The 12,182-nt window shown below is 47.1% G+C and overlaps 1 protein-coding gene across 1 annotated transcript in view; it reads right to left on the reverse strand.

Annotated features, from left to right (window-relative positions):
* The window catches only part of Clnk (cytokine dependent hematopoietic cell linker), a 169,013-nt gene that overhangs the window by 80,119 nt on the left and 76,712 nt on the right, over window positions 1-12,182 (reverse strand). The window contains exon 4 of the mRNA XM_034635913.2: window positions 4,493-4,564. Coding sequence (XP_034491804.2) covers window positions 4,493-4,564 — 72 coding nt within the window. The remainder of the gene's footprint in view (window positions 1-4,492; window positions 4,565-12,182) is intronic.

A 12,182-nucleotide genomic window follows, 5' to 3' on the forward strand; every position in this document is an offset into this window, starting at 1 on the left:
CTCCCTCTTCTGAGCTCCTGTAGAATTTCTTGATTTAGTAATATACTTAGTAAAGCTAGAAAGTCACATATGATTTAATTTATTATTGATCTCATATGCATATATTTTCGTTTTTTTCTTTTCTGAGTTGCATTTTAAGTTGAGGATAGCAAGTTTTTATGAGCTATAATATTTGCCAGATAAGCTATCAATGTCCCTGACAGATACTTAAAAATGAAAGCAAAATTCATCATTTTGATGGGTTCTGCTGCAGACAAATAAGAGTAGCAGGATGATTCGCCACGCCTAGCTTGACGGGCAGGTTCCTGTAGGGGGCCGTCAAAACCTGAGTCTTCTGCCCCTACTTGGTGTCTGTCTAGTCTCTTTGTCCCTCCAACCCTCTCCTGTTAAAGTGCCTTTTGTTACCTGTTGAGGTGTCTGGTATACAGCAGGCACAGTAGGAGGCTCTGGGTATAGTATAGGCAGTGGGCACCTTAAAGCCCGCGTGGGTCCTGATTTTATTCTCCTTCCCCCACCTCCCGAAAATGTTTATTGAGCATTTACGACACAGGATCCCCATGTGCAGAGTCTGAAGAAAGTTGGTGGCCGCTCCTTTGGATGGGGCATCCTCTGTAAAGGCACATTGGACCCTAGGGGAGCTCTTGTGGGCCAGATCTTTCAGGAGGACACCCCGCCTTCCACCAGTGGTGGGGGAAGAGCTAGAAGTTGTTGTTGTGGATCTCTCTGTGCTAGAGAGGCCCAGAGCAGTCGCGCACAGGAGGAGGATGGGAAGAGCAGTGGCAGCTGTGCCCTCAGGATCCTGGGTGTGCTGACTGGAGGCGTCCAGGAGGGGCCTCCAAGTGCACAGAATGGAAGAGAGCGCCAGTCTGCTCAGTGAGAGGACTGGCCCGGGGGGGACCCTGAGAAATTACAGCCACCTGCACATTCTTGCCCTGGAATGAACTATGTGAGCTCGTGGCAGAGGGGGGAATTGATCACGAATGAGGCAATGCATTGGGAAGGTCTGAGGGAACAGCACACAGTTAGTACTGAGCTGTCCAGAGGGGGCAGCAGGGCACAGGCATGTGGCAAATGGAGGAAGTGGTTGGAACCCTGGCTCTGGAGAAAGGACTCGGTCAACCTTCTTCACCTTCTGATCCCGCTGTGTCCCTTGGCTCCACGGGGCTCGTGTTCTGCCGTGCACACGGTGCCCTGCCTTACAGTGTATCTTGGTCTCTTGTCCCTTTGCATCTCCACACCCCTCCACCCCACAGATGAGCATCCTGATGGCGGGGGGTGTCTTGTTCACCTTTGCTTTTCCCAAGGCTCACCCCAGTGGTCTCCAGGAGGTTCCTCTAAGGGGAGAGGCACTCGGACACTCACGGTTCTCTCCCCCGCCCCCCCCCCCCCAAGATCTTCTCTCTGTCCTGCTTTCATTCAGTGGGAAGGGACAGAGCAGGAGTCAGGCCCAGAGGCCTCTCTTCCAGCTGTGCTCTTGGGAGTGCTGCTTCCTGCCAAGGTTTCTGAACAGGCTTCCGTATTGCAGGGCAGCCGATTTACACACGGCTGCCTGACGTCGCTGGCAGTAGACGGGAGTCTGAGAATCTGTATTTCTAAGTTCCCAGGTGATGCTGATGGTGCTGGTCCCCGCTCCACACTCTGAGAACCACTGCTGAGAGGCAGCACCTTTATGCAGCTGTTGACAGATGTGCTTCTCAGGAAGGGGAAGCACATGGCTCTCCTTCAAATGGGGAGTCTCAGCAGGGGCAGACTACTGACCCTTAGGAATGGGAAACTAAACCCATGCATAAACAGATGTCCTTTGGTGTGTGCAGGATGTTGGTTCCAGCTCCACCATACCAAAATTCATAGGTGCTCACATCTCCTGTATAAAATGGTGTCGGATTTGTGCATAACTTACACACATCCCCTGTCTACTTTAAATCATCTTTGATTTACTTAGAATAACAAATGCAATGCAAATGCTATGTGAACAGTTGTTATACCATATTGTTTAAAAATAATGACAAGTCAAATGTTTGCACATGCTCAGTACAGACCTAAGTTTTTCAACGTTTTTGATCTGTGGTTGGTTGAATCCAGGGGTGCAGAGCCCACCGCCGTGGGGGCCGACTGTGCACTGATGGATAAGAAGGTTTTGATCATTAAAATGCAGAAGTGGCACTGGATTTGAAGTCAGCTCAGTAGCTCTGTGACCACGGCCATAACATGCAACCTCTTTCAGGCTACTTTTCCCTAGCACTGAATGGGAATAAAAATACCTATGGAGTGTAATTGTGAGGGTTCATTGCCGAAGTTCCTTTTGACATCTGGTGCCTATTAGGTATTCACTTGCTGAGCGTGGACTCAAATTGGCAACACCAATTGGAATGTTTCTGTCACTATATAATGGGGACATAGCACAAAGTAAAAGAGGGTATTGGGATTCAGTCAGGCAAACACCATGAGCTGTTGGGACAAACTCCTCTTGCTATCAGAGATGGGTCATGGTTCTGGATATGGGAATAATCTGTACTGTTCTTGGAATGTCTCTTGGGCTGTATCTTCTGAGTGGACCTGACACTCAGCTTAGTGTCTTACTCTGTAAGTTACCGGGAGGCTACATGGGCATGTTTGAGCCCTCTGCCTGGGTCTGGAGAGTCAGCACCCACACCTAACAGCATGAGGGCAATGGTGTGAGATGACCAGAGACAGATTCCATATTAGTAATGATCATGATATCCACCACTTACTGCTTTGCAACTCGTTATCCTCTGTGTTTTGTTTCCTGTGGAAGGGAGACTAGTGAAGTGTGACTGCTAGGATCCTGCAAGAGCTGCCCTAAGCTCTTAGATAATGTCTAGCACAGGGTGGGCACTCAGAGACCGTTAGCCTTCATTATGCATCGAGAACCTGCTACCTTTCAGGTATGCCACAGTGGCCATTGATTTATTCCCCAGACACAGGCACTGCTAGGTTCAGGTATTTGATGAAGAACAAGAGACACTCCTATTTCAAATGCCATTTTAAAAGTACATGAGGCCTGTCCCAGGCCACACAGTAAGCAAGTCAGCTGAGATTTCAGTTGGGTTCCATGGGCTGGTTCTGTACTGTAAGCTGCCCACCTCTAGCTCCCCTTCTCCTGCATTATCCAGTGCTGGTCACTGTTGCCTCTATGGGGAATGGATAGTAGACCTCACATGCAGCTTCTGGGCATTTTTATTTGATTTATATATTTCAAATGCTAATTTATATTCATATAATACTTCCATTATAAAATATGCAGTGGTACAGAAATTTGTATGTATATGGGGTTTGTTTTTTTTAAATTTGGGTTTATAAATGGTTTGGAACAGGTTGCAGAAACATCATCTGTTGCTCTTTTTAATATATCTTGAGCATGCTATGACACATTCTGAAATAATTTGCTTTGGAAAAAAAGCATTGCTCTCCTCTCTGTCTTATTTTTTCCCCCTCAAATGTAACTGTAAATATTACTTTGATGTATGTAATTGCTTCAACCCTCTCCATTCGAAGGAAGGCTTCTAACCCTTCCATTCCCCATCTCTTGCTTTTGTCAGAAAATAAGAAAAATGAACTTAAAATGCATTATTCAAATGTTTTCAATGTAAACATTAAAGAAGTCTGAGAACAGCCACAAATTTTCCTTTGCTTAAAGTGGTTTTGAAAAACAATGCCAGTATTTTGTCTTACGGGCATTCATTTACTCTGCTTAGGGAAAATATTTATTCTAGCAGGACTTATGATCTCAAAACTGCTTGCAGCCTGTGCACACAGTAGGCCCTGCAGAGACTTTGCTGGACAGGCTTGAGTTGAACTGAGCTGGGATGGGAGGATGGTCATACTCATGCAGACCCCTGGACCACGCTGGGAAGACTGACCACCCCAGGAGGGCGTGGTGAGGGAGTGCTGGCTGCGAGCAGGGCCCTCATATGTTCTGAGCCTCAGGATGTTGCCAGGGAGTCTGCAGGTCAGTGCAGAGCTGGACTTGACTGGGTTTGGTCTCTTCTCAGTAATTTATTGACACTTGAAGCTGGACTATCTGTGGGCTCTTGTGAGCAGGACTGGGTCTTTTGTCTCTGCTTTTTCAATAGTCTGTGAAAATCCTGATAGCATAAATGCTCAGTACACATTTTTCTCAGTTGAGGGACAAAGAAACTTGATGATACAGGCAGGCAGCTCTCTGTTGCCTGCTGGCTTGTGAGACCCCGAGGTGAACTTGTGGTCGGATGCATGCTCCGTCATCTAATCACTCACTGCAGAGGGACAGATGTCCCCCTCAGTGGCTCTCTCTCGGGCTCCAGCCCTGCTGGCTGTGCAGACCAGTCAAACCCCTTCTTTTGGTCTTTGGGTAGCCTCTGAGCTCATTACCAGAGCTGTACCTCGGTCACATGGACATTTTCCGTGTGAATGGATGCATATGATGGCCAGTTTATTTGCCACAGAATAAAAATTTTCATTTCTCTTTCAATAAACGAGTAAAGATTCTGACCTGTTTTTTGGCAGAGTGGAGTTCTGGAATTTCAAGTCACTGGATTTTTCTTTTGTTGTCCTTTTATTGCCCCTGGGATGAAAGAAAATAGATTACAGCCAGGAGATAGCAAGAAGCTAAGGGAAAAATTAATTAAGTGCATTCATTCATAGAAAAAAAAAAACCCACCAGTCAGATGTAAGTAATTAACGCCTCACACACAATTCTGAATCCCTCTTTGCATTTCCACTGGGGTTAAAAAAGTTCATGTTTAAAGTAATTTAATTACTTAAAAACACTTTTATAAAAGTGTAAGAGCATCATCATACAGGGGTAGTATTATGGGGCAGGGACCTGTGGCCTCTCCCACATCAGCAGAGCCACCTTGGAATTGTTCCAAGCTCCAAGATCCTCCAACAGACTCATTCCCCAAACACCAAGTGCATTGTTTCTGCCACATGGTTCACCAGAGGCTGCTGAGATACTGCGAGGATGTCAACTGTGAGCCAGTGGCCAGCACATTCTAGATGGTTCCTTATATTTGTTGAATTGGACAAAACTCTAGTAAACATCATCTCACAGGAAGGCAGACTCAAAGCAAGAGCAGCTCTGATCCGAGTAATCTTTATGAAACTCCCATGTAATTTAGGCACTTTGCTAAGGCACTTTCCATGAAGAAATTAAATCATTTCAAATTGAAGTAATTTGTTAAAATTCATTAAATACATTCACTATCATAAACCCTCATTGTTATGCATCCCTAGTTCATTTAATTAGGCCAGTTCAACAAACTTTCTTTCTCTTTGCACACATTTCATCAGCTTTATCAAACACTTACTGGTGACTTTTTCCTCCATAAACAGAATTTCCTTGAACATCGGCCCATAAGGTGGTCTTACCTCGTCTCTCCTGCTCTCCTTCATTTGGGCTAGCCTTGCCTCTTGGGCCCTGGACTGTCCCTGGCTTCGTCCCACAGGGCTCTCTCAGGTCCAGTGTCCCCTTTCTGGGACACTGATTGTCTTCCTTTTTTTGACTATCTCAGGTCTCTGACCTCGGCTCAGGGGTCCTTCCCCAGAGAAACTTCCTGGCTTGCAGACTGGCTCCTCTGCAGTCCGTGGCTGGGTTTTAATTTCACTTTTGTTTTAGCTCGCAGTTTGCCTTTGCATCTGACTGCCAGCCAAGGGAGCCTCCTGAGTGCCTGGAAGTGTGCCTGGTTACAGGGAGCCTCCAGGGACATGCAGAATGCACTCGGGGACTGTGGGACAGATCTCATGATAACTTGAGGGCCCCTCTCCAACTCGCTTTCATGTGTGGCCCATGGAATGTAACATGGTAAGTAAAAAATACAGTGAGTTGTCTCTCTGCAGATTGACCTTTTAGAAAATAATGGTATTATTTTGTGATCTCATTATTGCTTTTCATTGTTTTTGTTTTTTAATTGTTCAAAATGATTTCATTGTTCTATCATTTCCGTATTTTTTTTTTTTTTTACTGTTCTTTTTCCATCTGGGCAAATTGATTCATCTGTCCATATGTGCACCTTGACTTCATGTCTATCTTCGGACGTGGACATCCAACTGCTGTCTGGGTCTTTCTTACTGATATCCTGCAGGCCTGACTGTCTCCCTGGGGCGAAGCTCCACTGCTCACTGTTTCATTTCCAAGTCAGCAGCCTGGGCCTTAAGCTGGGGCCTCCTCTTTCCTCCTCCTCCCTCATTGCCATCTTGCAGACCCTAACACTTGGATCTGTAAATGCCTCTTGACAGCATCCGGTCCTCCTCACCTCATAAGCCAGCCTCAGTCTTTCTTCTGCTTTCAGCGGCTCCCTCCTGGCCTCGAGCTCACCCCCCCCCCCCCACCTGCTTTCCTGGACTCCTAGGCTCCAGTTCACCCAACAAACTGCTGCAAGAACAACTTTCTAAGTAGCAGGATTCCAACAATGTCACCTCCCTGCTTGAAAGTTCTGCCTGGTTCTCCATTCCTGCAGCATAAAATCCATTTTTTCTTTTTTTACCATAATAGCCAAAATTGCTTCTCTATGACCTTGAATTCTATTTCCATTACCACGTTCTCATTTCTGGCTGCCCTTCCTGCCAGGCCCCCATGCTGTAACTTCTGAGCCATATTTTATTTATGTGTATTTTTTTTTGATGCTCCTATATCATCCATCAGATTATTCTTTATGCCTCCTCTGGATCTGTCAAAACACTTTTCATTCTTCAGGGTCAAGTTCAAAGGTGTCTTCCCTATGACTTCTCCCCTCCTGCTGCTGCTTCTGTGAGTGTCTGTAGTACTTTTGCAAGCTACTGCCTTCCATTCATCCATTTATTCAAGAATCCATTTGCTCATTGACTCAACCAATAGCAACTGGTCCCATTCTGTCCCAGGCAGGTTGCTTAGCAATGGGATACAGTAATTATAATTATGGAAGACAGAGGAAGCCTGCTGCATGAGGCCGATGTTATACAGGGTGAGGGCAGGCAGTAAATGAAACAATCTCATTTTATCATATTGCCCTGTATGTGCCTGTGTGTTCCTCTCCCCTTGTGTTGGTCCTCTTGCCAGGTGGCATATCTTGGACATCCTTTTCTTTCCCAGAACACTGGCTAACCCACCCAACATGCTGTTGGGACACTTTGTAAGATAATTAATAGTTACATAGATAAGCAGATAACTGACCTGCCAGGCTAGGTTCATGTGCAATAGTGAACCATGTACTTACTTAAGTGTGTAAAGCCCTTGCATAGAGAACTCTGCACACTCCAGGATAGCTGGAATTGCCACAGGCTTGTGGGGAAACTGAGGCCCAGAGTCCCTGGCTCAGCCAATGAATCATCCTGCACTCCCTCCACATTCTGTTAAAACAGAGCACATGGCCAGCGAGGTCCAGCTTCTCATCCTGACTTCCCGCACAGCACTGAGGGTCCATGCTTTTCAGCCACCTCTGACTTCTTTTGTACTTTACTTCTTCATGGTCAGTCAATAAGATCCACCTAGTCCTCCTTCACCCCTCTTCCTGTTTCCTCCCTTCCCTGCGTTCCTTCTGGAACTGACCTCTGCAGACCTGCATCACCTGCCAGATGGACCCAACAGAAGCCAGTTCTGGGTCTTAGAATCAAAATATATCTACTGTGGTGGGTTGAGTGGTGGGCACCACAGTATGTGTCCACCTGGAGCCTGTGCCTGTGACCTTACTTGGAAAAAGAGTCTTTGAAGACATAGTTAAGCAAATAATATTGAGATGAGACCATCCTGGTACAAAGTGGGTCTAAATTCCTGGCATGTGTTCTCGGAGAAGAAAGGAGGAGGAAACCTGAGGAAGAAGGTCATGTGAGGATCCATGTGAAGAAGGAGGCAGAGACCGGGGCAATGCTTCCACAAGCCAGGGGACCCTGGGAGCCACCCAAAGCTAGAGGAGGCAAGGGAAGATCCATCCCTAGAGCTTTTGGAGGGAGCATGGCTGGGCTGATTCTTTCCTTTCAGACTTCTGGTCTCTGGAAGGTGTTTAAAGTTACCCAGTTTGTGGCGGCATTTCAGGGCAGAACTGGGGAAATAATATGCTGACCACCTACCCTGTCCCGGGGAAGAGAATGAGTCAGAGTCCCATGGAAGCCTGAGCTAGGCAACGCACGCCAAGGTGAACACACACACGCTCGAAGAAGAAAGGGAGAAGATGGTCAGATCATTAGGTGGAGGGAGAGGTCGGGGAGGGCCTCTGGGTGGTGACGCTGGTTTGGGATTGAAGGACACCTGCATATTTGCAGACCGATGACTTGGTGAGATGGGGGTGACCCACAAGGAGGGGAGTCTATCCAGCAAACGAGAGATACCGTCTCCAGTCCAGCCTGGCCATTTCTCTCATGTCTCACCTGTATAGTGAGATGCCCTCAGCTACAGCCTGGGCAGATGCACAGGAATGAAAACCAGTGAGAAATTGCACACGTTGCCCTGAAGGTGTGATACTCTTTCAAGGACTAGTCCAGATAGAATTTTTTTTTTTAACTCTTAAGATCATGAATAATAATGACATATGACATTCTAATTGGAGTGATAATCAGAACAGCCAAACGCTTCTGTAAGACTTAGCGCTCCCTGGTCACTGCTGGCTTTCACACGTGTTAACCCGTCTCACCCTCCCAGCAGCCTGGTGGGGCCGGTTCCCCACCCTCTAGAGCTTTCTCTCCTGTTCAGCTCCTGCCCTGTCTCTTCAGAAACTGTCTCAGGTTGGGCTCCCGAGAAACAGGTGCTGAGGCAGAGATGGTGCAGCACGTGTATCAGGGGGGCTTCCCAGGATGAACCCTGTGCAGGGAAGAGCAGGGGCAGCGCTGGGCAGGGGTAGCGCTGGGCTTCTAGTTGATAGTCTCAACCATGGACATCTCAGTGATTGAAATGATGGCCTTGGAGAGCTCTCCTGAGCTGGGGTGGGAGGACTGGGCTGTGGACCGTGGTGGGCCAGTCAGTGGCTGCGAGTGCTCCAGGTGGGGCAACTCCATTCAAACAAGGCTGAGGACGCGACCTGGGCAGCATCTAGGACAAGACCAGGTTGGATTCCGACCCTGTATTTAGTGAGCCTGAGGACCCTCCAGAGAAGAGGAGCTGGGCTCTAATTTTTAGTAAAAGAGAAGAAGAAAGAACCCAAAGAAGAAGGAAGAGTATGGCCAAGGGCAGGAGTTATCCTGAGAGCAGATGACCCCTGGCAAGGAGTGGACAAGCAGGTGACGTGGGATGGGCACACGGGGTGTGTGCACTCTGGTGCCTGGTTTCCATTTGAACGCAGTCCTGACAGCTGAGCAAGTCACTCTGTTTATCTTGTTCCCAGGGCACACACAGGGAAAGGTGGATTATTGCACTTTCCTCACATGTCCATCGCTTATTAGTGATCACATGTATTATCTAGGGCCCAATTCTTTCCCCCAATCCCTAATTAACATCACAGGTAGGCAACCAGCCGCATCAAGGACAGTTGACCTTGTATTTCTACCAGGTCAAAGTGCACGTTACTCAATTTCAGGGAAGCCAATCTACGTCTTGGAGCTATTACCTAATTTGACCACAAAGTTGTTCCTTTATTTTGGGGGGGGGTGCGGTTGGTGCATAGCATGCTCTTATTATTCCATACAGCAGGGGATACCAACACAAAGTGCCTTTCAACTTGAGACCAAGCAACATCCAAGAAGCTCAAGACCTACTGCCAATGTAGACTTCCTACTTCAAATGCAGATCATTCCAATCTTCCTTCCACCTTCCTTCCTCTGGGGCCCTTGGGTGCTCTGGATGGACATTCTATGTAGATTTGACTTTCTCCAAATGCAGTGGCGGTATCATTGTTAGCCAGTGCGTAGCTCAATATTTTCTTAGAATATTGCATTCCAGCATGTCCTTTACAGCAGGAACTCCAGCCTCATTATCTAATCTCATTCTACAAAACTTCAAAAGCTGTATCATTGCATAACCTTAGAATTCCTTCCAGTTCTTGCCAAAGGCTTTGATTGCTCCAGCCAGCTTCTGCACAGCATACCGTCTAGAGCAGGACAAATCTTTCCATGTAATGAGATCCCTTTGGCCAGGTCAAGTTTTGTTCCTTCATTTCCTGGTATAGGAAGCTCATCCCTAGTGACATCTTTGAAACATTGACACTGTCTTTGTTCCGCTGTCTCCTCTAAGTCATCATCAGGCCCACTGTGAAGCCCTAAAGTCCTTCTGTACTACTTGTGCCTCCTTCTTCTCATGCTCACAGCATCTGCTTGTCCCCACCCTTGGAGAGAGGGAAGCCGGGACAATGGCCCACGTTGTCAAGCACAGAGGATCTTTCTTCTCAGCGGGCAGCAGTGCCAGCTCTTACAGACCTGTGATCCCAGCGTGGCCCAGCTGTGCCAGCAGGACACGGTGTGCTTTTGCATGGTCCTCCAGGAGCCACAGCCTCCCCGTGGCCACCTGTTGCCCTTCCTTTGCTCTAGCATCACCTTGGACTCACCTTGGGCCTCTATGAGATTTCCTTCTCCTTCATACAATGATGAAAATTTCTACTGCCTTGTGAAGTCTGTGTGATTGGGTTTGTTCTTTCTCCCTTACACAATTCACCAATTCTCCCTTGGTGGAAATCACCGTGTCTGGATACCCGTGGTCATAAATCCCTTAAACAACAGAGTGCTTAGCTGTCTTTCAAAAAATGCCTCCAGAAACCACTCAAGGACAGTTTGAAATTGTCTTTTTGAGAATGAACACGTGTAGAAGCCAGCTCATGCAGCCAAAGACCTTTTGATGTCACAAGCTCAAAATGCCCCTCTCAGAACATGAAAACCATTTCCTCCCACCTTGCCAAAGGGAATATGTTGTCCTTGAAGGGGCATAATGACCAGTTAAGGAACCCTAGGGTTCCCCTTCTCACCATCCAATCAGCAAGCAACTTCTCCTCTTTCCCTTCCTATAAATCCCCATCCTTCCCCAACCCTCCAGGCTGGTGGACTTTGCAATAAAGCTTTTCCTTTTTGCAAAACCCTGGTGCTATTGCACTGCCTTCCACATGTGTCAGGGAGTCAGCCCTTGTGTCACTATTATCAATTCTTTCCCCTTACTTTTTTTTCTTTCAATTAAAAAAAAATTTTTAAAGTTGTTGATAGACCTTTATTTTACTTATTTATATTTGGTGCTGAGAACTGAACCCAGTGTGTCACACATGCCAGGCAAGTGTGTTACCACTGAGCCCAGCCCCAGCCCCAGCCCCATGTCCCCTTACTTTCTGTATTGTGTCTTTCAGAAGGAAGGAACACACGCTTGATTAGCATCTTTCAGATGTTACAGTATCTTTTGTCTCATTCTTAGAAACTGTGCATACTGTATCAGTCATTGCTACCTAAAAATGTTACCCAAAATGTAGAGCTTAAAAAACCTGCAGTTATGATCTTGTTTTTTTTTCTGGTCGGTTGGGGACTCCAGCTCAGCTTGATGGGCTTCTCTGCTTCAGGTCTCCTGAAAGGCTGCCATCAGGGTGACTGCTAGTTTTGGATTCTCATCTCAGAGCTCCAGTGGGAGGGGTCTGCCTCTGGGTGTGGCACTTGCTGACAGGATAGACTTTCTTTAGGCCAGTTGGGCTGGAGGGCTCATTTCCTCGCTGGACACCCATTGGAGTCTGCCCTCAGTTCCTTATGGCCTCTGAAGTGAGCCCTCAACCCGTGGGGTCTGATGCCAACTGCATGTAGACAAGGTCAAAATAAGGACAGGTGAGCCTCCCTGACATAGTGGCTTCCCCTATCAACTCCTGTCAACCAAGAAGACAAGAAAAAAAAAAAAGCCAGTCTTATGTGCTGTCGTCATGGAAGTGACTTCCCATCAATGTCCTATTATTTGGGACCCTGTGAAGTACATATTTGGTTTTGTCCACAGTTCCCGGCTCAGAGCTATGCTCCTTTGTAATTTCCTGAGAGACTGGAGCAATACAAGGATCTTTTGTGAAAGTATTTGGCTTTTTGTCCTCTGGTTTCTGACACAGCTCAGAGCAGCTCTGAGTGATAAAGGTAGAAGGCAAGGTGTCCTTTGTGATTCATAATGAACCCCTTTTGGAGTGTGTGTCAATGAAGTGGTGTTTGAAAAGTTCCTAGATAACCACTGGGTGGGTGGGGCTGGTTGCCAAGGAAACCAACCACATGATTAGGGGGTTGGAACTCACAGCCTCAACCCCCACCTGAGGAGAATAGGGACTGAAAGCTGAGTT

Source organism: Marmota flaviventris, chromosome 7 (assembly GCF_047511675.1).
Source record: "Marmota flaviventris isolate mMarFla1 chromosome 7, mMarFla1.hap1, whole genome shotgun sequence".
Taxonomy (NCBI): domain Eukaryota; kingdom Metazoa; phylum Chordata; class Mammalia; order Rodentia; family Sciuridae; genus Marmota; species Marmota flaviventris.